The 25,104-nt window shown below is 29.9% G+C and overlaps 2 protein-coding genes across 3 annotated transcripts; both read right to left on the minus strand.

Moving 5' to 3' along the window:
* Positions 1-6,213: 6,213 nt before the first annotated feature.
* On the minus strand, positions 6,214-7,014 carry LOC106356989 (cyclin-dependent protein kinase inhibitor SMR9). Its single transcript, XM_048757105.1, has one exon. The coding sequence runs from the start codon at positions 6,670-6,672 to the stop codon at positions 6,313-6,315; it is 360 nt and encodes a 119-aa protein (XP_048613062.1). The 5' UTR covers positions 6,673-7,014; the 3' UTR covers positions 6,214-6,312.
* Positions 7,015-18,471: 11,457 nt separating this feature from the next.
* On the minus strand, positions 18,472-22,194 carry LOC106401813 (protein DETOXIFICATION 42). 2 transcript variants are annotated; one of them, XR_007323606.1, is made up of 14 exons: positions 21,849-22,194; positions 21,403-21,455; positions 21,109-21,271; positions 20,904-21,025; positions 20,579-20,794; positions 20,306-20,490; positions 20,062-20,197; positions 19,885-19,981; positions 19,703-19,803; positions 19,441-19,604; positions 19,293-19,364; positions 19,096-19,166; positions 18,803-19,020; positions 18,472-18,711 (listed from the first exon to the last, which is right to left on the minus strand). XR_007323606.1 is itself a non-coding variant. In XM_013842413.3 (14 exons), exons 3-14 carry the CDS (start codon positions 21,189-21,191, stop codon positions 18,669-18,671), a joined length of 1,554 nt encoding a protein of 517 aa, XP_013697867.1. In that variant the 5' UTR covers positions 21,192-21,271; positions 21,403-21,455; positions 21,849-22,191; the 3' UTR covers positions 18,472-18,668. The 2 variants fall into 2 exon arrangements, 1 of the variants encoding a protein (XP_013697867.1); XM_013842413.3 differs by having other exon boundaries at positions 19,096-19,212; positions 21,849-22,191.
* Between the last annotated feature and the right edge of the window lie 2,910 nt (positions 22,195-25,104).

Genomic DNA, 25,104 nt, shown 5'->3' on the forward strand with positions numbered 1-25,104 from the left:
ACTAAATAAAAACTAAAGTTCGATGATAATTTAGAAGAAAACTTAAAAGAAAAATAAATTGAGATAATGATAATATTTCATTGGTTTACTTGATCAATATATACATTGACTTATCTTAATATTTCATAAGTTTACTTTTAATAAAAGAAACAATAGATAATGATAGTCTTATTATTAAAGTTAATTTATGGTTAATTACATAATGATAAATCTAATTATTCATTACAAATATATCTACTTTAGCCGTTTTAGAAACTAAACCATTAAACACATGTTCATAACATGATTACATAGGCAAATCTCTAACCTTAATATAAAAGCATATTTTTCTTATAGATTAAACAGTAGTAAAACATACACGTGAAATAACTACTGGAAAAATTCAGAATACCTAATTCATCATTTCAAAACTCCATGTAATAAAGCCGATTTTCTCCTAGTATTTCAAACTCAGAGAAAAAAGGAAAACATAAAACTCCAACTAAAAAAAACAAATATCAAAAGTACATAAATATAGATGTCAAAAACTATAATCGAGACAACTTGGAATGAATGAAAAAATGAAACTATAGAGTTTAAAACATCTTACATCATATGAAAATAAGATTGGTCCTAACTTGTTTAAAATAATTATAATTGTAATTCCAATTACAAATTTTGAAATAGTTGCGTTATTTAAATTAATAAATTAATGATGGCATGATGTTTCTTCACCAACATAATTTTCATCAGTGCAGTTTCTCTCTGACTCAAATGTTGATGGAAAGCGAGTCCACATTCTTCTTCCTTTGGTTTATCTATGCTACTCCTACTACTACTTTATCCTGCCATCACCTTATTGGTATTGCATGTGTTTTGAAAACTATCGTTCACTTCTTTACTTGCGTTCAGGCGGAAAGGGGGTTAATTTTACGGAAGCTTAATTTGTTTGTCCACATTATATAACTGTTTATTAAGTAAAACTATTAATTATAATTATTAAGCATATAAATAACCAAAATTACCTAAAATTATGGAAAACATGACAAATAAGCAAAATGACCTAAAATTATGGAGACCATGACAAATCAGCAAAATCACTTCATAAATAATAGTATAGATGTAAACTTACAATTAATTTTGATAATATATATAAGTTGATGTAAAAAATGTATGTCTATAATTTTATTAACCTTATCATGTATTAATGTGATATATATATATTAGTTTAATAGTGATATGAATTGTTAATTATTAATATATTTACATAGAAAATTTACTTTAATAATGACATATAACGTATTAGTCATTATATTTAAAAAATGTTGCCAAAAATATAAATCTTTATAAGAAAAATACACATATCATAATTAGGTTGATCTCATGTCATATTTTTCAAAAGGCATGTCATCTTTTTGAGAATGACTGTATTGATGACACAAACACAAATCATTTATTAGTTTTAATATATTTAAAAAATTCAAAAATAAGTATTCACATAGAAAAATTATTTTAATAATAATGTAAGAGTTATTAGTTATTACCACATTTAAAAAATGTTGGCAAAAAATATAAAACTTTATAAGAAGAATGTACATATCATAATTAGATTGATGTCATGTCATATTTTTCAAAAACTATGTCCTCTTTTTTTTATTGAGAATGAATGTGGTGATGATACATATACGAATCAGTTCGTAAATAATGGTTAAGGAATAAGGCATTCTCTCTTCAATGAGGAGGATTAACATATTTTCACTTATTTAGCTCGATTATTGCTCATACGTACTTTTCCATTTTTTAAACAGTTAATTAATGGAAACCCTCTTATTCAAACAGTTTTATTGGAGGTTCTTTAATGTTTATATATCCATATATCTGGTTTTGAGTTTCAAAAGGCGATTATCAACAATTATGCAGATTGAACATGAGATATTCAATTCAGTACAAATTAAACCATCAAGCATAGCCGTGAACGTTAATAAAACAGTTCAGGATATTGAAGTTAAACATCAATTTTCATAAACATGTAAAATTATCGGCTATAAAATTGTCTATGTAATATTGTATTATTGTTTTAACATAAAATATGTTCTTCAAAGGTCGGAAGATTATGTAAATAATAAACACTTTAAGAAGGCTATTTTTCAAGAAAAAAAAACACTTTAAGAACCTTACATTTTTTAGAGACGAATGATATGTTTAAGACATGGCCAGAGTATAAAGTAAATGTGTTCTTGAAAATATTACAATTATATCTTTTTTTTTTTGTTAAGTATGTGAATTTTCATTAAACTTGTTAATGATACAGGGAGATTACAAGAGTTTGATGAAATCAAACCTTAGGAATCTAAGAAGCTTATCAAAGCAAAAGTGTTAGAGAGAGCCACAAAAAAAGTTAAAAAGAACTCTCTAAAACAAACTAAGGTCTAGCCACAGTCCCTAAAGACAAGACTAAAGCTTGGCATATGGAAGAAAACAGAACAACCGTTAAGTATCAGCAGATCACAACTCAATCTTGCCACCGGTACCTGCAACAAGAGAAGTAATCAAGAGAGTTCGCAACCGGAGAACAGTCTGAGGGACCGCAGACCGTCCCGAAGGCGACTCCGACAAGAGGACCGGCGAAGCAGGGGAGACCAAGCCCTGGTCCGGCAATCGCAACCTACGAAGTCCACTCCAGACGTTGCTCACTCCGGAAATACAACAAGACCATTCCCTCATAATCCAAACCGACACGAAGAAGCGAACAATTAAGCACCGGTGAGGTACAGGTTGACGGAAGCAGAGGTTATACGGCTCGACTCCGGTCCCATCATACGAGCAGAGCACTGAAGAATCTGGCTGCTTAGACCCAGATCCACCGTGAGTCAAACCCTGGATCTACTATCCCAACGACGCCTCCTGAAGAGATCCGACCAGCCACGACCTCGCCATCACTCCGGAGAAGCTAGGTACACACCCAGAAACCGGTTTGGTTCGCCGGATCCGGCCGCAATCCGACGAAGAACCAGAGGTGATGAAGCAAGGAGGAAGTGCGCAAATCGGAGCTCGACGGGGTTGAGGTTTGGATAAGGGGAGAAAATTGGGTTGGCGACCGACGATTAGCAACCACCGCCGCTCACCGGAATCGAAATCAAGATGGTGAGGTTCGAGAAAAGACGACTTTGGGTGGGGAGAGATTTGAAAGAAAGTTTCTCTCACCTCTCTCTAACAGGCGCAAATTTTGGCTCTCTTTTTTTTTTTTTTTACAACATATCTTAGTAAGTCAATAGTTTATGTTCGATGATTTATTGTAAAATTTCTTTATCGAATGATTTATTGTTTTTTTATTATGTTGTAAGACTTCATTTCAGTAAAATGTTGAAGAAAAACGTGAAATTGAAAAAAAAATGCATCGATGTTGTACATTCTAAAGTGACCCTTTTGAATGTCGTAGGAACGAATAAATACGGCACTGCGGGGTGTATCATTATTGAAGTGTTATATAACTTCAATCATAGGATGCATACGTCCTCATTGTTATCATTATTGAAGTCTGATATGCAATAAATCGAAAAGAAATACATAAAATGCCATAATGAGAAACGAATTATTTAATTAAATATAGTACAATACTATCATAGCTAGTGTTGTCGTTTCCTCACCTACTATATATATATATATATTACTCTATAATTTCGTTATAACTTGAAATTATTAACTTGAACCACTACTCCTCAAGACACTATCCTCAAAGCGATCTTAGCCATCAAAGAATGGAGTCAAGCCCAGCTTACATTTCCCCAAGTTGCCACTACCAGTCCCTATAGACCGGAACAAGGAGTATCAGGAATTAGATCACGGATCTCTAGCACAAGATCGAGTCTCCTCCGCCATCATGGCAAAAGCCCTCGCCATCAGAATTGCTCTCCTTCATGCTGCTTCATGCAACTACACACACATCTGGCTTCGTTCAGATTCTCAAGGGCTTGTTCGAACCATCACCCAGAGACGAAGAACAGTAGAGCTCTACGATGTTTTATCAGACATCGACCTTCTCGCCTTCTCCACCGACTCACCATTTATTTCTCGTCGCTTTTCATTTGTTTCTCGCCACTTTAATGGGCAGCTAATAACTTGTTGAACCCGAGCCTTTAAAGTTCATCTTTCAATATACCTCTTAGTTGGTCAAAAATAATAATTAATTTTGTTCTTAAAAAGGAACCGGGAGGAATAAAGTGAAAATGATGAAGAAAGCCGCACGAGTCCTTCCATTGGATTCCCTTCGAAGATGTATGTTATCGTCTGCTCCAGACATTGGCCATGTGTTAAACAGATCCCTTATTTCTTTCTTTTTTACTAACCAAAATTTATCTTTTTTTTTTACAATTAGTGTAAATTAATACTCCATCCATCTGTTTCATACAAATAAAACAAATTAAAATAAAATTTTATTTTTATTAATTACATATACTCCTTCCGTTTCAGATTAATTGTCGTTGTAGAGGAAAATTTTCGTTTCAAAATATAAGTGTCGTTTTATGATTTCAATGAAAAATTCATTAGTAAAATTCTTCTGTTTATTTTTCTATTGGTTGAAATATGGTTAGCTGTATAAGTAATGATGTTTTTTTTTTTGAAAATGTATAAAATTAAATGTTTTCTTAATGTGTGTATGAACCTAAAACGACAACAAAATTGAAACGAAGGGAGTATTTAACAAATAATATTTAAAATAAATAAAATAATTATAAAATCAATGATCAAACTTAACATAAATATAAATTGTATTAAATTTTTAAAATGATTTTTTGTATAATATAAACAACATGTCTGAATGACACTCTTTATAAAACATAAGAAATAACGTAATTTCTACAATTTCCAAATAGACTCGCATAGTAAATTTTCAACACTTTTTTGAAATACTTCATTTTTCAACATTTATAAACTATAAATCCAACAACGGAATAGTTGAATCGTTTTAATAACTTTGGATTATATCCAAAAAAATTGTAAGCATAGTATCCTCAATCCACTATATTTTGCTATAATAAAAATTTTCTTTTCTGTAGAACTTAACAGATTTGATCTAGGATCAAAAAATTTAGATGTGAGCTATAATTCTACGGGTGAGCGTTCGGATACCCATTCGGATTCGGTTCGGATCTATTCGGATTTCGGGTTTTCATGGTCAAAAATTTTAGCCTCATTCGGATATTTCTAAATTTTGGTTCGGGTTTGGTTTGGATCTTTACGGGTTTGATTCGGATTTGGATTATCCATTTAAATCATTTTTAAAAATTTTAAATTCATTATATATTTTAAATTCTCAAAATTTATAAACAATGTTATATATTGCTTATAAATTTGAATAACATATGTTAAAATACATAAACTTAACATATAAATTAGTTTCGTTTGAATATTTGGATAGAGAATCAATAGATATTTTAAGTTTTTTTGGTGTTTTGAGTACACTTTAGCTATTTTAGACATTTACTTTTGACTATTTGTATATTTATTTTGGACTTAAAAGTTTCTTATATATTTTAGATGTTCTAAATATACAATAAATCTAAAAATAATTAATATATTTAGGTATATAAATCTATTTTGGATACATTCGGGTATCCGAAATATTTCGGTTTGGATCGGGTTCGATTTCAGTTCTTTAGATACCAAAATTTTGAACCCGTTCGAAAATTTAATCAATTTCGGTTCGGATTTGGTAATACTTTTTTCGGATCAGGTTCGGTCGGTTTTTCGGAATTGGATTTTTTGCCCAACGCTATATCATTCTCATTAAAATGGTATCATCTGATGACTTTTTATGTTGGTAACACATCATTTCATTATTTTTTTCTACATATACTTTAATAGAAAGGAAATATCTACCAGAAGTACTTTTTAATGGATTTGTGTTTTGGTTAGCATAACCAATAAAGTATATGTAAAACAATAACCAACTCGATCGTAATTAACTCAAACCAAAATACAAACAAAACTGCAAAGCCAACAAGCCTGAAATGTTAGCAATCATCTGAATACACATATTCAAACCTACCTAATTCCCAATAACTAAAAAAAAAAAAGAGATAGGGCATTTGATTAGTTATACCCTACCACAAATTCAAGCCTACCTAATTCAAAATTATCAAAATACTAAAAACAAAAAGAACCAAAGAGGGGAAAACTAAAGCAAGATAAGAAAAAAAAAAAGGGGGGGTAAAAACATCACACTCCACTCTCTATAATACATCTTCAATTATTGTATTATTGAATCAAACTAGAAGCTTGAGATTGATCATACCATGACAAGAGCCACAAAACGATAATTAAAACTTAACTTTATTTGTCGATTTGTTGACCATGATTATTACGAAGTGCCAAAACAAATAAGAGCTCTACATCTGGAGGAGCAAAGAAAGTGATTTGTCTCCTCCTCAAAGCAGAGTCTTGGGCAACCCTTTGCTTCTTCGGCGCAGGCGGACACGTCAGCATCTCCGGTATTCTTGACTTCGTAGACTTCGGCGTACAGCATCCATGGGATGAAATCGGCGACGTTGACGTAGCGGTTGAAGATATTGAAGTAGATGATAACGTTGAAGTGACGTCACTATTGATACTACATGGAGAAGATGAATTCTTGATTGTTTTTCTTCTTCTTGGAGTTGTTCTTCTTACTGGTGTCTTTCCTTTTGACGCCATTTTAGACCAAACCTAGATAGAAGAGAAGAGAGAACGAGAAGAGGAAATGTGTGGCTAAGTATATGTATAAACCTTAGTGGAAGTTTTACTTTAAAGCTCTTAAATTTTGACTGGAAAAAGTTTCTATCAGGAGAGAAGAAAAAGCCAAGAAAGAAAAAGGTAAGGAAAATAAAAAGAGAGATTGCTTAGTATTTGGGAAACTAAAGAAAAAGGATTTCTTTATGGTAGAGGATCAATGCAAGCAAGTGTAGTGTGAAATGGGTACGCTTTACTTTACTTAAATATTCATAGAACTGTAAGGGAAATTGCCGAGAATATCATTTTCAAAGTACTATTTTTTTTTTACCCTATCTTTAATAAGTGGTAAAATACATTTATAACTGTTTGATTAACTTTAACAAAAAAAAACATATAATTAACTAATCTAAATTTAAAACATCAATTCTAAACCCTAAATCATCAACTTTAAACTCTAAACCATGAAACATCAACTCTAAACCCTAAACCCCGAAACATCAACTCTAAACCATAAAGCGTAAACCTTCAAATCTAAACTCTAAAACATCAACGCTAAACGTAAATCTTAAACCCTAAATCTAAACTTAAAACATCAACTTTAAACCCTAAATCATCAACTCTAAACCCTAAACCATGAAACATCAACTTTAAACCGTAAACCCCGAAACATCAACTCTAAACCCTAAACCTTCAAATCTAAACCCTAAAACATCAACTCTAAACCCTAAACATAAACCCTAAACCCTATATTTTTCTGAAATTCGAACCCTAAACCCTAAATCCCTAAACTTTCAAATCTAAACTCTAAAACATCAACTCTAGGGTTTTAGGGTTTAGGATTTAGGGTTTAGGGTTTAGAGTTGAAGGTTTAGGGTTTAGAGTTTAGAGTTGATGTTTTAGGGTTTAGGGTTAATTTTTTAGGGTTTAGGGTTTAGAGTTTACTTTTTAGGGTTTAGGGTTTAGTGTTGATAGTTTAGGGTTTAGTGTTGATGGTTTAGGGTTTAGAGTTGAAGTTTTAGGGTTTAGGATTTAGAGTTGATGTTTCCGGGTTTAGGGTTTAGAGTTGATGTTTCAGGGTTTAAGGTTCGTATTTAAAAAAAAAAGGGTTTAGGATTGATGGTTTAGGGTTTAGGGTTCGTATTTTAAAAAAAAAGGTTTAGAAACGATAGTTTAGGGTTTAGAGTTGAGTTTTAGAGTTTAGGGTTTGAATTTCGAAATAGTATAATTCTAACAAAAATTAAAAAATTTATTTTTTTATTTTTTAGATTTTTATTTATCTAAATATTTAAATATTATATATAAAAAGAAAAAAAAACATAAGAATCTTTTGCCTCTTAATAAAAAATATATTTTTGAAATACATAAAAACAAGATCATAAGAATGGTGGTAAAAATAAAAAGTGGTAAACATATAATTTCTTCGCACTATAATACTAAATAATACAAGTAGTGGTTTAGAATGATCTCATCGGTTAAATGGACGTTTTATCAAAACTTACAGCTTTTCATAATATTTTACATGTTTTTTATTCTTTATACTAGCATATTAGTAGTTATGATCAGGTAAATAAGAAGCTTTCTTTTTAAAAAAGAAAAATAAGATCGGTTCATAATACTAAAATGTTGATTGGTACCAAAATAAAATATTTATAGATCTGTCATCATATGAATGAGTGTACTTGTTGAGAAATACCTAATTGTGATATTTGAAATTAAAGGTATTATTTTTTGGCTGTCCTATAATAAGGTAAAAGATTTAACCAAATAGAATCAAGGTGGTTATATCGAAAAAGAAAACCCTTTTCCCGAAAAAGAGGGTATCATAGTACCAAAGAAATTATTTAATTGTGTTGATTTTCCAAATGCATCTTTAAGTTAGCGGTTAAAGATAACACACAATAACTCATTCTTTTCTTTCGCTAAATAAAAACACTACTAGGTGATATCCGCTCCTGGACGGAGTCAATGGATTAAAAGAGATTATAACTTTTAATCTATAGATATTAGAAATGCAAAACTTATAGTCACAAGATTACATATTATATAATGAGTTGAGACCTACCATAAGTGTTTTGCTTGCAAGATCGAATTTGTAATGAAGGTTTGGAAAGAAGAATGTAATGAGTAGATGTGCTCAAAACAACCTATTTATATATACGATGAGGAAGGATTGGATTTCAAATGATGAAATCGTATGTGATTCGGATGAAAGCTAATCTATAAGAGTAATCAAAAACTTATATAAACTAAATTATGAAGGAAAAAAAAAACACATACAATAGAATTATTTTTTTCATAAAATAAAATATACATATAAGATAAAACGAAATATAAGCAATAAACTAATAAAATTCTTGAAAAACATGAGCAAGGACACCATAAGAAACACACTTAATGATGACGTTACTGTAATCATAAAACATGATATTGCAGCATATGTGATAGAATAACATAATAAAGTGAAATCACGATGTTATCACCTAGGTAAAATGACAATGTTACCACCTAGGTAAAATCAGAAAAACCTAATGTTTTGGTAACAATGTTTTGAGATATAGACTGTGGTGAGGAGATGTTAACATCGGCTATATATTTATATACAAGAAGTTTTGGGTCTAGGGTTTGCTATCTTTATTCGAAATCGCTTTAAATATATGTAATATTCAATAATTAATACTGAATAACTTGCGCTACAATTCTATTTTGAAACTCGCCTTATTACTCCATTTGCGAATTGATCTTTCAAAATCAGAAAATATTTTATTCTTATTTTTAATATAAGGAAACAAAGATTGCAGCTTGATTGAAAAAATCAATCGATCTCAAATCAATAATCAATTCTGATTTTGAAACTTTTCATTTTTCGTCGCAATTTTTGTATAGAAATTATTGAGTTCAAATCCTATAACATACATTTATTCCAATAGCGTCATATTTATCTTTATACATTCCTGATCTGAAATATCATGGAGATCATCGTATGTCCCATCAAGTGTTGTGTGATTGACAATCCCTTCGTTTAGGTGAAAACTTATATTATTAAGAAAGTAGAAAAATATTGTAATATGTAAGTTTTAATATATATTTATTTTCACCAATGCCATTATTGCTGTAAGAAAATCTTTAAAATGCATAGCAAAGATATTTATAATGCATAGCAAGGATTTCATGTATACTATATCTTTAAAATGCATAGCAATGTTATTATATATGGCTTACTGAGAGTAAAAAAAATACTCAGTAATTACATATCCCAAAAAGGAATTCTTTGTTTGAAAACAAAATCTACATTTACATTTGAAATATTGTATCATAAATTTTATAGAAAACTCCTCTTTTCACGTCAATTGTGTTGCCATTTCCTACGCTAACATTGCCATTGACAATAATTTATTTGATCCCGTGATTGACAAATCAATTTTGATTCATATATTATCGGAACACTCGAAATGACAATGTATTAAATTGTGTTGCCTTGAATCCAAACTATCATAAAATGATCGTCGATTACAATTGCATTGATAATTATGGAAACGATAAACGTGGTTAACATACAGTGGAGGAGATTTGAAACTATTATTAGCTTTTAAAAATACTATATATTAGATCGTTTTATGTAATTTTTTTGAAAAAGTGTATGTATATATCTATAAGATTTTGCGATTATGTAAGAATTGTTGAACATTGTGTTTGACAACACATATATAACGAATTCGTGATATAGCAACACATATATAAGTAGATATGTAGATCATTTTATATAGTTTAACTATATAGAAAGGCATTAATATTTAAGTATTGAAATCGATATTGAAATCGATAATTATGAAGAATCTCTGGCTATGGTAATAAAATCTCTGTGTATTTGAAAATGGAAACGTTTGTAATCAAAGAGTAGTAGGGCATGAGATAAATTATTTTGTTAGTCAATAAGCTTATAGTATATACGGAAGTTTTAATGTAATTACCAATGGCAAATTTTGTAATTAGCCTAGTTAAGAAAAGGTGTTTGAATATAAGGTGTGAAAGAGCTTGTGGTGATGTCACGTAGGAAATGACACACATGTAATAAACACATGAAGTAAATGTTAGTTTTATCTAATGCTTCTCAGGTAATAAGAAAGGGATTTGTAAGTACATGTTTATTCAAACGCATGTGAAAACTTTAATTCAATTTTACTGTACCAAACAAACGTTAATTCAACCTTACTCATACGTAGAGATTCTATCAGACTATCACACATGCATATCTATTTACAATAATTAATTCAATTATACACAGTCTACAGATTAAAACATTTAAACAAAAATGTACTATTATTTAACTAAAAACAAGACAAGAGTCTCACATTTGATGATTATGATATTTCTGTGTTATAAAACACTATCTTTGGAGGTATTATGTGGTATATATAATTTAGCTTATTTATATAATTAGCCTCAAGAACTGCAGAGCACATGCAGAATAAACAAACTAATTTAAAAAATTGAATCAAAGACTTCGATGTAATATAAAAACAATTCACATGGGATGGCATTTTTTTTGGTCAAATGGGATGGCATTTAAATTCAATGTATTACTATATATAAGCATGGGTTTCAACAAACCAACTAACACTTTTCTAAAAAAAAAAAAAAAAAAAAAAAAAAAAGGCTAACACTATTCTTTTTTATTTGTTTTAACCAACTAGTCCATTTTGGGTTTAGTTGAGATTCTCTTAGCAATTGCTTACAATTCTAAATATCAGTAAAAAAACTATAAAATAGTGGTAACATTTCGATTTCAATTTTCTTACAAATAAATAAATAAATATACGGGGGAGCTCAGATATTTATAGATATGTAGAAGAAAGGCTGGATCATATCATGGGATCCAAAACATAGGATTCACTGTGCAAACGGCGAGTTCGATTCTCAAAAGCCGTATAGTCTCTTTTTGTTTTCTTCTTCTTGGCTTCAAAACTAATTTAAGTTTTAGTAATTTAGATATTCTTTAGCAATTTGTTTCTGATATGCCTTTTCTCTAAAATCGTTTTCTAAGTCGAAATAAAAATGAAAACTGAATTTTTTTTTTCTTTTGGAAACAAACTGAAAAAGTTTCTGTGTTGGATTTTCTGAACTTATTCACCAAATTAGAAAAATAACATGCCAGTTTTTTATTTGGTTTAATCAAAGATCACCATCAATGGTCTGATCCATTCTTTACGATACTTTCTTTAACCGATTTTCGCATAATCAACCTTCCTTATTTTTAATCCCGCAATGATAACTAGTGAAACTTACACTACAAGAAAACAACTTGTTTTCTACGGACGATTTTCGTCAGAAATCCGTCGGAATAAATAATTTCTGACGAATTTTCGACGACAAAAGTCGTCGGTTCTATTTTGTTGGAAAAAAAAATTTGTCGGAATTTTTTCATATTTTCTGACGAATTTCTGACGAAATTCCGACGGACAAATTTCCGACGCAATTCCGACGGATATATTTCCGACGAAATTCCGACGGATATATTTCCGACGAAATTCCGACAAATGATATCCATCGCAAAATTTTGTAAACTATTTAAAAAAAAATTTATTTTAAATATAAGATTTTACTGAATTACTTAAAAAAAATTTCAAAAACATTTATAATAAATATTTTTAATTCTTTATTTATAAATAAAATAAAATTTTAAATTAGGAAAACGTTTTTGTAATATAATTATTTTTATAATCATTTATAATAAATTTTATTATAAATTTTTAAATACATAAAATGCTTTATAAATTGAAAATATTTATAGAAAAAGAGAAAACGTTTTAAGAAATTTTTAAAAAATATTTTTGTAATTGAACCCATTTCCTAAAAATTAAAAATATTTTAATTAAATCTAAAAAAACACAAAAACCTTTTATAGATTGCAAAGTTCTAAAAAAAGTGAAAAATGTTTTGATAAACTTTAGAAACGAGAAAACGTTTTATAAATTATAACAAACTTAATATAAGACCTTAATTATTTTTTATAAAAAGTTTAAAACGTTTTAAAACAACAACAATAATAAAAGCTTCAAAAATTATTAAAAAACTCCAAAAAGGTTTTAAAAATTTGAAAAACATTTTATAAAATAATAAAAACTTTTTAAATTTCAAAAAACAACAAATTAAATAAACAAACCACAAAATCACAATCAAAACCTATCTAAACCACAACCTAACAACAAAATCTAACATATAATTCATAAAATTCTTCATCCTAACATAAATCCAACATTTAAAACCTAAAATTCACTATTTCACAATCAAAAAGTAACATAAGTCAAATGAGAAAAGGAAAGAGATGACTTACATAATTTGTGAGGTAGATTTGAGGAGTTTAAGGCTTAGAATCGCCGGATTAGAGAGAGAAAATCTGAGAGAATTTGTGTGTGTTTAGAGAGAGACATGAGAAATAGGGAAGAAGAAGGGGCTTACTCTTTTATATTAAAAACTTCTGACGGACTGTAATCGTCGGAAATCCATCGGAATTTTTTATTTTGGTTCTTCACGAAACATTAGGCGGGCTTTTTCCCGGGCAAATTTCACTTTCCGACGAATATACCATTTTCGTCGGAAATTTGTCGGAAATTTGTCAGAAATATATTCGTCGGAAATTCGTCATAAATTCGTCAGAAATTTCGAACGAATTTCCGACGAATTCGTATTGGGGGTTCAAAACATAGAAAAAATAGAACGATAATAGCCATTGATAATAAATTGATGACTTTTAGGGGTTTAAAATCTTCATAATTTTTAAAAGCACTTGAAAACACACAAATTAAAGATTATAAGATGGATCATCGGAAAGTATTTGCTTAAGTGTATAAGTGTTAACAAGAAAGATTATGTATCCGTCGATGCATCAATCATAAGAGTATATATCTATATTTATATATACTTAAATAAATGAGGTATTATTAACCCACATCATATTTATCACTTAATATATCCGGTTTAACATTTATTTTGAATATTTCATATCTAAAACTCAAGTTCGTTGGAAATTTGTCGGAAATTTGTGACGAATATCCTACGAATGTTATGCAATCCGTCGAAAATTCGTCGGAAATTTTCTAGGAGTAGATTCGCCAAAACTTCGTCAGAAATTTTTGACGAATTTCCTATGGAATTTTTTCATTTCGTCGGAAATTCGTCAGAAACATGCATTGTTTGATAGCCAAACTTCCTTTTACTAGTTTTGCGGTTTTGTTTTTTCTTTGTATGTCCTCTGATCGTCCTATAATCGGTTTATCGTCACTTAGCCCGATCCAGAAGCATTTAAGTGCTCACTGACAATCTGATACTTAATTAAAAATCCAGCTTATTCATTTCAAACTTCATGATAAATAAACTCAATGTAGAAATAAACTTCACATGATCAATTTCCTTTGAAATAAAGAATACTCTAGAAGTGGATCGTTACACTTATCTATCCTAATAGCGTGGTGGTGGCTTTTTGGTGAAACAGTGAGACGTGGGGGTGGGGTTTTTTTCTTGACAGAACCATCATGTGTTTCCCCTGTCCTTGCAGCTTTCTTTGAGGATGATGGGCGGAGTGTTTGAGGAAGTGCTCTTTGGTGGCCGTGGAGACGAGTCGGTTGTGGGGTGCGGCCTAGTCTAATTGATATATCGATGTTTTTACTAGTTTCTAACATATGTTTTGAGTCTTTTATCTAGTCAAAAATATGTGTGCTTAAAGTCTTTTACTCCTTTATCGTTTTTAGGTTTTAGGTCTAATTGGAAAAAGATCAAATTGGATGCAAAAAAAAAAGAAGAAATTGAAGATGCAAAACTATGCAAATGAGTTAGTTATTTAGCAAAGAATTCCACCGGTGGATGAAGCTCAAATTTTAATACATGACAGAGAATGGAATTATATTTTCAATGTCATTTGTTTGAGGTCAATCCATCGGTTATTTCAAAAGTTATACGCCTTTTATTGAAAGTTGGCATATCTACCAGTTCAATACGATAGTTTTTTTCGGTTTTCTTATTTTTGGTTTGGTTTTACCTAAAATTCGACCATGACGTATTTTGACATATATATACACTATTTTGAGCCATTTTTTTAGGTTAAGCTTATTTTATACTCCTTCCGTTTTATAATAAGAGTCATTTAAGGTTTTTGCACACAGATTAAAAAAATTAATAATTTTTTTTGTTTTACCCCTATTTAATACATTGTTTTGTTTAATTTAATTAATTAATTAATTAAATCGAAGGGTAAAAACTGGAAAATTTATTTAATATTTGCATTGGAAATCTAAAATGACACTTATAATGAAACAAGTTTGGAAACTTACAATGACACTTAATATGAAAAACAAGGGAGTATATAATATTTGCATTGTAAATCTAAAATGACATTTATAATAAAATTGAAAACTGAAATAAACCGAACCGAACCGAAATTTCATTCAGTTTATTTCAGAATTGTTTTTAAAAACTTCGGTTAACCGAAAACCGACGTTTCGGTTCGGTTTCAGAAAACCGAAGTCGCAGGCCTAAGTATATGACTTCTAAGTTTTGATTTTTTGGGAGACTAGATATTATTTTTGAACGCATGTTATATATTTTTAATTATAATTATGTTTTCTTCCTTGATTTGACTTTTTACTTCTATCCATGAATAGTTGAACAATTAATTTTAGGGTTTCAATGGAACTTAAGAATTTGAATGTTTAGGGTTTATAAATTAGAAAAATTTTTTATCAGAGTTCTTCACCTAAAATGTTTTCTATGCTTGAACTTTCTTGTTCATTTTGTTCACTGATCTTAGGTTGATTAGAGATAGCAAAAGTTGGTCTAATTGCCTAAAAATAATCCTTCTGAACAGAGTGTCTTTAGATGGTGAAAGTTGATGTTAAGACGCTTTGTGAACCTATCAAAACTTGTTTTTAACGCGTGTTGACAATTGGTTTATTAATTAGGTTTTTCTCTAGCAAATATTTTTAAAACAACTCAGCTCATGCATCCATGCAAATCTAAGATAAATTATGATCAATTTTGTTGGGGTCAAAATCGGTTACGACGAAATCAACTTCAGAAAACTTCCCGAGAAAATCTTCTCTTCCATAAAAATAGAAAGAAGTCGAAAAACAGAAAAATCTACCAAAGGTCTAATGATCAGCTCGTCGAAAGAACAAGCTGGATCGACCACGGGATTCAGCTCGGTCGTTCGCCGAACTGGACCACGGATTCAGCTCGGTCGTTCGAACTAAATGTGGTATTGTAGCGTAAATCATATATTTACTAAATGGTTCAATACAACTTCATTATGGGTAATTTTTTATTCTTTCACTTTCGACAAAGACATAACATCTTATCGGTTTTTGTGTGATCGGGGTACTACTTGCATGGTACAAGAATATCTCTAGACTTTTGAAAAATTCCTTCGTCACCCTTCCGTAAGAATCTGTGTGTATACATCCAACTTTATATATTTCCATCAAATGACGCTCGTTAATTTGCAACACTTTTACAATGATTTCAATTTGATAACGTAAATTCTTCGTAAACTAAAGTCTACTTTACGAGGAAAAAATTTCATTGTAAACTTACATCGAATTTACGAAAGATTTGACTATACTCGTAAACCAGTCGTCACCTCATCCTCGATTTACGATGACCAAAATTCATTATACACATGTTTTCTTGTAGTGTATGTTTTTTTTTTTTGAAAAATTCTTGTTGTGTATGTTCTAATCAGGCTATTGTTTATATTCTTGTCGTATGTTATTTTCACCTAGTTAAGAATATGTATTCTATATTTACGGTTATTGTATTTTTAAAATCTTAGAAAATCTTGTAAACAGTCTTAACTGATATTATTCATGTTTTTCCATAAATGTTTTTTCCAATTTTTTTGAGTACATCTAAATTAATATAAAATTTAGTAACTGATGTTTTAAATTTTTTTATGCTCTATATAATAAATTAATATTTATTTTACTAATATGCAATTAAGAAGTTATAGTTATCGTGTTTTGTTATGTTTTTATTTATACTTAAAAAAAATTATATATGTATTTAAGGGTTTGATGTTTATATGATAAAAATAATATTTTATAGTTTTATATTGTACTTCTATTAATTTGATCAATTTTTTATGTTTTAAGTTTATTAAGATTTGTTTCTGTAAAATTAAAATACAAAATTTAATTATATTCTGTTGAATATATTTTTATCTTTTATTATTTAATAACATAGAATTTATTATATATTTTACATATATTTAAAATATTATATAGATTACACAAATAAAAATACGGAATATATTATATTTGGATTAGTATCTTTTTACTTTTACTGTTTTACGTAATATAGAATGAATTATGTATTAAACATATATTTAAATATTACACAAAATATTAATTAAATAAGTAATAGAACATATATTACACACATGTTTAACTATTAATTTATTATGTAACTTATAAAATAGACTAGAGAGTTAGAGGGCTAATTTCGTATTAAAAATAATCAAATGTATTTTGGAATAATACTATAGATTCAAAAGTATAAGAGGACTAATCTATTCTGACTATGGCCTAATTAGCCATTTTAAAAAATTAATTTGTCTGTGTTTCTTTTTTTTTTTTTTGTAAACTAATTTGTCTGCGTTTCTTGCGGCTTTAAAGCTATAGAGATTCATTGATTTGTTATTCGGTTTTCTGTTATAGCAGATTAGTGGTGTTTTAAAACATCTCCAATTTTACTATATCTTATATATTAAAACAGAAGTCAAACTTTGATTCATGTGTAAATTTTTTAAAAAATTGATCTAATGGATCTATTCCTAGAAAGTCATGTTACATTTAATCTCTAATCTTATCATTTAAATTTTGGGTCTACTAGTAATTTTTATTGGACTATCAATAATTGAATTTAAACAATAGATGATCTATTAGATTTATAAATATTATAAATTAAATAGATTTAATTTAATGTTGTAATAGTATACCTCTATATATGTTAAATATTTAAATATTTGTCGATGTTAACTTTTAAAATTATAAAGATTTTTTTTTTAAATAACAAAAATCATATTATCTAACAATGATTAATCTTTACTACCTTAAACCAATGAAAACAAATTTTAAACTATATAGTTTATTTTAAAATTAAACAAAAACTAAATGTTTAATTATTTACTCGATAATATAAATCTATGAAGCGAAAAGTTTAATTTTTTAAAAACTTTCTAAATTTGTGAAATGCTACAATATCTTTAAATATGACAATAAAATAATATTTTACTAATCTTTATATATATAGTTACGATTTTAATAATAAAATAATAATCCAAAAATATATATATAGAAGAAGATACAAATACATGTGAAAGTTTGAAACAATCTATTCAATGAAAAAATATACCGTAAACTTATTATGTTTTAAAAATTGATAGACACATATATATTATAATATATATCAATTTAGAATTGAAAAAAAAATATTTATATAAAAATAAATGAAAATAAAAATCCGCGCGGTTGCGCGGTCCAGATCTAGTTTTCAATTATAAAACAAAGTTGGAATAATTTTTTTTTTTGGATTTATTCTATTTTTAACTTTATAGTGAAATAAAAACGAGATTAATCCAAAAATAAAATAATAATTTGTTTTATTTTTGTTGCATTATTTAAAATTCAATTCCATTATAGTAAAATTCAATTCCATTATGAAATTACTCTATTTTGTATAAAGTAACACATCAAAAAAATATAAAACGATATAGCATTTAACATTTTACCCAAAAGACGTGAAACTTTTGAAAATTTATAAATCTGGACGAACCCCTCTAGATATGGATTCAACATTAATATATACAAGAGTATTACTGACTCGCATAGAATTATTTGCATCTCCAGATTTATTTTCTTTGTATTTTATTCAATTACAATCTCATTATAGAAAAGGTTTAAGAGCAATTAAAACAATGCACGTCCCTTTAATTATCTTCTGAGAAAAGACCAAGGTCCTGTCGCTGTCCCAATCCTGTCACAGTTGCAACATCATTCCGTTATTAAGAAAAACAGTTTTAACCTTCTTCACTACAAGAACAAAGAGAGATTCAGAGATATTTTACCGCCAGAATCCAACGGCTGCTCTAAGACTCATGTAAATGGTAAGACCAAACCAAAGACCAATAAACCCATGAGTCGCCGAGAGTAAGACCAAACACAAAACGCTAACTATAGCCACCATAACTAATGAAGCTGCGGCATAACCAAAATCAGATGCTCCAAAGTTAACTCCATCGAATACAAACGCTAAGGCATTGATTGGTTGTGTCCCTGCCACGAACTTCAGGAAACAAGAACCGGTTTAGCCACAATCTTGGTTTAGTTAAGGGTTTAAGGTTAAGTTAAAATTGATTACCGGAAGTCCTATGCTAATGAGGTGTAGCACTTTATCGTCTTTAGTGAATAGTCTTGCTCCGAAATGCAAACCTGTTCCAAGTATAACCGCGAGTAGAAAACCAAGAACCAGTCCCAACTGTCACAAGATTTAGTCTTTAGCTTTCGGTTTATTCTAAACCGAATCTTTAAATGCTTATTTCATATAAGAATGTATACCTGCAACACACGTGAAGCAGTAGCTGCAGCTCTTTTGTAGTCCTTTTTGGCAAACGCACTCGCAAGTATTGCCTTTAAAAAGACCCATTTGTTAAAATGTAGAACCGCCTTTATCGAATAAGATAGAGTGAAAGGTCAATGGTTACACCTGGCCAGCTACAGCGAACCCATCTGCAAGAAGTGAAGTTGCTAACCAAACCTGCAAGCAAACTTGGAAAGCTGCCATGGAAGTGGGTCCTTCTCGTGCAGCTAGTGACGCAGAAAGAGTTACACAAAATGTCACTGCAACTACTCTCATCAGTAAAAGAAAGCCTAAGCGAAAAAAGAACGACACACGAAAACAATAGTCAAAACGATATTATTGTATCAAAGATCTCACAAAGGAAAACACACTGCAAGTTTGCAAATACCATTTTTCATAAATCTACAGAACTGAAGATGTTTGGTACTCATTTTAAAAATATCGACTTGACCCATCAGTTTCCACAAGAGTATTCCACACATAAGGTATCTGAAAATTAACATATATAAACCCGTAGTTATTAGAGAAGAGATAGAACTTTTAACACTCAAAACGTGAAACTAAACTCACTGGGATATAACATGAGCAGTGGCTGCCCCTGTAACGCCTAGACGAAAAACGAATATGAAAATAGGGTCGAGTATTATATTTGTGACATCTCCAATCACTGTGGAAGAGATTAAAAGTTGATCATCAGCTTTGTTCTGTTTCAAGGACTTAGACCATATTAAAAACATGGCGTTTTACCAGTTGCGTATAATGGAGTTGTCGTGTCTTTAAATCCACGGAAAACACCTTGTGTCGCAAGCGAGAGAAGAACAGCGGGTGCACCAAGTGATCTGAGAGATAAATATCTCTGAGCAGGTCCCAACATTGGAGAATCCTGTAAGAATTTGAATTTTTTTTTGAAATATTTCAATCATACAACCCACACACACATATATATATATATATATATATATATAGTGAGACAGAGAGATCGATTTTTTACATGTTTAACTCCCATGAAACTCAAGAGAGGTTTGGCTGAGGATATAAGAAACACAGCCTGAAGAAGGCCAAGAATGGCTCCAATGATTAAAGCAGAAGAAGCTGATGGTATGTTTCTTTTCTTGACTGGAGAGTCACTAACACTAAAGATACTGCAACTGTTTTTAGATTCATCTGGTGTAGAAACTGAAGGAAAGATCAAAAGAACTAGTGATTAGTACTTCAAGAAATTAAAATACTCACAATATATATAATTATATATAAATATACGTACTGTTTCCAGGAATCAGTTCTTGAGTTTCCTCCTTTGTGTTGTTAATACCAGTTTCAATACATTCTTTATAATCTTGGTTTGTGTTTTCCTCAGAACTACAAGCATCTTCCTCTGCTACAAAGGAAGTTGTGATGCTAACGAGTGGAAAGATAGCGATTCTTGAAACTTGGTTAAACAAAGCAATTGAAACTCCAACTGCAGCAAGCTCTACAGGACCTGTAAATCATCACCAAAACAAGAAAACGAAGACCAAATTGATTTCCATCTTGAAACAAAACTAAGAAAATGATCAATACTTGTTTTTTTCTTGGGTTGTTGTTGATACCAATTTGGCCTATGAAGGCTGTGTCCACAAGAGATGCAATAGGATCAGCTGTTAATGCAAGTGCTGCAGGTAAAGCTATTCTTGCTATCTCCAAACCGAGCTCATCAAATTTAAAAACTGATCTGATACATCAAAGAAAATCAAATTTTAAGTTTATTCTTGATCACATAAAAGAAAACAGAAATTTTACCCAAAAAATGATTACCTGAAATCACTTAGGAAGATGCAAAGAGGGTTTCTTGGAAAATCACAAGGAGTTTCTTTGGTGTAGCCATCTTCAGACATCATTAAGAGATGTTACTGAAGTTTTTTGAGTGTTTCTGAGCTTCACAAGTACATGAAAGAATGTGTGTTTGTGTATACAGAATCTAGCAAAGTAAATGATTCTCGGTTAGTTAGGTGACTTTTCATTATATGCCCCTCAGAATAAAAGAGACGATTTAATTATTTATTTTCAGGAAAATAGGTGTTTCAAGTTTAACCACACATTACACTTCACCTTTAGACCTCAATCTCCAATTGATTGTTGATTCTTGCCTTGTGCCCAGAACTCTAGAGGGTTCCAGAAAAAAATCAGAAAATCAAACTTCTGTTCCAAGAACAAATTAGCTACGATCAAAGACTAAAACATTTTTCTCTCTTTAAATAAAAATATCCAAAAACACGTAAAACTCAAGAAATTAAAGAATATTAAACTAAAGATTATAAAGAAGAATTTGGTTATAACAAATTTCCATCTCTTGAAAGTTTGGTTAACGTCAATTACTTTTTGAAAAAGTTGGTGTCAAGTGACAGAAAACTACCCAATAAAATTATGAAACTTGTATGATTTTTTTCTGATAAAAGAAAAACATTTAGGAAATTAACTTTAATCCAAAATGTGTGAGAATTAAACATGTGATTCTTAACGAAGAAAGACAGAAATGCAACGTAAGAAGAACACACCTGTTTTATATGAACCAGGAGAAGTCAATAATATGTCTTTTTCTTGTTTTATGAAACAATCTCAGCACCTCAGCTTTTTCATTTGTTCTCAAGCAGTTTGGAATATGTAAACACTAGACTTTGAACAAAAACTAAGTTGATTGTGCCGTGAATAAAGGGTTTTCAAATAGATCACAGTGAATACGAACCAGATGATGAAATGGTATCAATCAAGGACTTGGAAAGTTGACCAAGAACAAAGTAATTAAGGAGTTGGCCAAAACAAAACAAAACAAAAAAAGGAATTTGGAAAATAAATGGTCGAGAGAAGACGATGGGTCTAGATGGGAGGTGGAACGTGTTTTAAGGTTGAACATTGGAGAAGAATTTCAATTTTAACGGGAGCATTAGCCTATAGGAAAATATCAATCAAAAATGTAAATATTTCCATTATTTTCCAATAAAATGACTTCGGTAAACAATATACTAAAATGGTTTGCAATTTCCTTAGAAAAATTCAATATTTTTAATTCTATTTTTCACAAATTACACTTTAATAAAAAAAATTATAAATTGATATGCAAACATCGAATTTAAGTATATTTGCAAAATAATATATTTTTAGCACAGGGACGAATATTTCTTAAATAACATTTGTTGTGTATAGTGTAAACCTTCCCAGGATATGTACTAAGATGTTTGGGATTAGAAAATAAATTAGATATTAGCTTGATTACGTTTGATCAGAAATAACCTTTCCCATATGTACCTCTTTCTATCCAGGTTACATCGGACGGGTTTTCTTAGCTATCTGTATAACTTACAGTCAATGTTTTTAAACCCGACCCGGACGACTTACCAGGTCGTTGGGTCACTGGATCGACCGCGGATGAATCGCGGGTTAATAAATGAATTAATTTTATTATATAATAATATATATATGCTATGAAAATAAATATATAAAACTAAAGTTTAATATTTTCTAAATGTTTTTTAAAACATAAAATAATAGTTTGGATATGTATACACTTATGTTTAAAAAGTATTTAACAAATACTTAACTTTAGTTTTTATATTTTTATTTTCATTTGACATGTAAAATATCAAAAAAATAGTTTAGACTATTTAAAATTTTCTTTAACAAAGTAAGAATTATGACATTTAAAAAAATCAAGATATAAAACTCACAAATATTTAAATATCTAATGTGAATAATAAATTAACTTCAAATTCAAAATAAACGAAAAGTAAAAGATCATTGTAATAAATTGTTAATAACAGAAATAAACTAACGCCAAATCACATCAATTAATTTTGGTTTTCTCTATCATCGTTCACTTCATTTTTTAGGTGACATAGTGAAAAATCTTCATCAAAATCTAAAAATCAAAAATATAAAACTGAAAAGGGAAAACATAATTTCTTTTTTTCGTCAGCATCTAACTTTTTAATTGAAAACTTATAATATAAAACATAATCTAAAAACTAAAAAAAAAGAGTAAAAGTTATTTATTGGTTCAACCAATGGTTCAACCGGTATCGGGTTCCAGGTTTTAGTGGATTTTTGCGGGTTTTTACGGGGTTTTGCGAGTTTTTAAATATTGGGTTTTTCATAAAATCCAAACCAAATTTTTTCGGGGTCACTGGGTTTACCGGTTCAACCGCGGATCCGGGTCGGATTTCAAAACACTGCTTGAAGTAGAACTTTTTTTCTTGACTATCGCAAAATATATAGTAAGATTTAGGCTTAAAAGCTAAATTAAATAATCAAATAGAAAAAAGTAAAATTAACTTGGGATATGAAATGTAGTCGGATCAAATTTGGACTCTCCAAATATTTGAATTTAAAGTTGCAAAAAATAATTGAATTTGGATTTTCTTCGAAAGAATTTAGGTTGGCCGTGTTCGTTTACGTGTCGCGCGACCTGCGACCTGCGACTAAGATTACGTTTGTTTACGTGTTGCGCGACTTGCGACTTGCGACATGCGACTAAACCTGCGACCTGCGACCAGTCGTGCGATCAAAATTTTCTTAATTTTTAGTCGCTGTTTTTTCGGGCGACTTAAATGGGAACCCGCGACTGGTCGCGCGATCAGTCGCGCGACATCAAAACGAACAACAACCTGTGACTTGCGACTTGCGACCAATCGCAAGTCGCATGTTACGCGACAGCAAAACGAACAATAACCTGCAACCTGCGATCAGTCGCAGGTCGCATGTCGCAGGTCACAGGTCGCGCGACATGTAAACGAACACGGCCGTTGTTTAGGATAGTGAACGAATATAGTAAACACTCGTCGTCTGAGAAGTGAACTTACGCTATGACATGTTTGCAATATCAAACATGATCAAGAAAATTTATGGGAACACAAAATGATTTTTTTTTTTAGTATATATATATAAAAAAAATCAACCCATAAAGGACATACCGGAACGGTATAACTCGATAATAGACTAGGCTTATCACTAAGTACTTGGAAAAAGAAAAAAAAATAGTGGGAAAGAAAAAAAAATTGGCCGAAGCTTTTAGTTACGGTGGACAACATAATTGTCCAAAAAGACTCTCATGAAGATAAATGTGGTTTACTTATGAGTGAGTTACCTTATAAGTCACTTTTGTCACTTTCTTTACATCATAAGACACATTGTGCCTGAGGAGCACTTTCTCCGTTTCCTAGGCGATTTATGGACTCTTTTGCTCTCCCAAGAAGAATAAACTAGTTGGACTTGTGGTTGTGATAATAAAGTAAATTAACTAGGACGTGAGTTAATGCTTGTGTTAGTGGATGAGATTTTTCTTTTAAAATTTTTTTTGGTTATTTATTTTATTACTGTTTATACCACCTAATGTTTTTAATTGATTTTATTTTCAATTGTAAGATAAATAAAATAAATAGAATTATTATAATAATCTATTTATAAGATTTTCTATCTTTTAACATCCATTTCATATATATTCATTAGCATTTACGTAAAACAAATATGTGGACATGGACATAGTAAATGGATATGTGGACATGGACTAAATATGTGGACATGGACATGGATTAAATTTGTGGATATGGATGGAATCAGTTGATAAAAATTTGTAGACGAAAACGTTTTCATTACTTAAGAGAAAGAACAAAGGTCTTGAGGCAACGACTCAAACCAAACTAAAGGACAAAATATGAAAGACAAATACCACTAGGTGTCAGCATCAACTCTCGAGCTTTATGACCTCTTAGACTCTCCTCAAGGATCTTGTCATGTAGCCAACAAAAACTTTCAGAAATT

This window comes from Brassica napus, chromosome C5 (assembly GCF_020379485.1).
Source record: "Brassica napus cultivar Da-Ae chromosome C5, Da-Ae, whole genome shotgun sequence".
Lineage (NCBI taxonomy): Eukaryota > Viridiplantae > Streptophyta > Magnoliopsida > Brassicales > Brassicaceae > Brassica > Brassica napus.

Coding starts and splice junctions, on each gene's coding strand:
- LOC106356989 (XM_048757105.1), bottom strand. CDS start 6,672: ATGGCGTCAAAAGGAAAGACACCAGTAAGAAGAACAACTCCAAGAAGA.
- LOC106401813 (XM_013842413.3), bottom strand. CDS start 21,191: ATGATGTCTGAAGATGGCTACACCAAAGAAACTCCTTGTGATTTTCCA. Junction 20,795..20,903: donor AGCCTTCATAGGCCAAATTG/GTATCAACAACA, acceptor GATGATTTACAG/GTCCTGTAGAGCTTGCTGCA. Junction 18,712..18,802: donor GCAGCCGTTGGATTCTGGCG/GTAAAATATCTC, acceptor CAACTGTGACAG/GATTGGGACAGCGACAGGAC.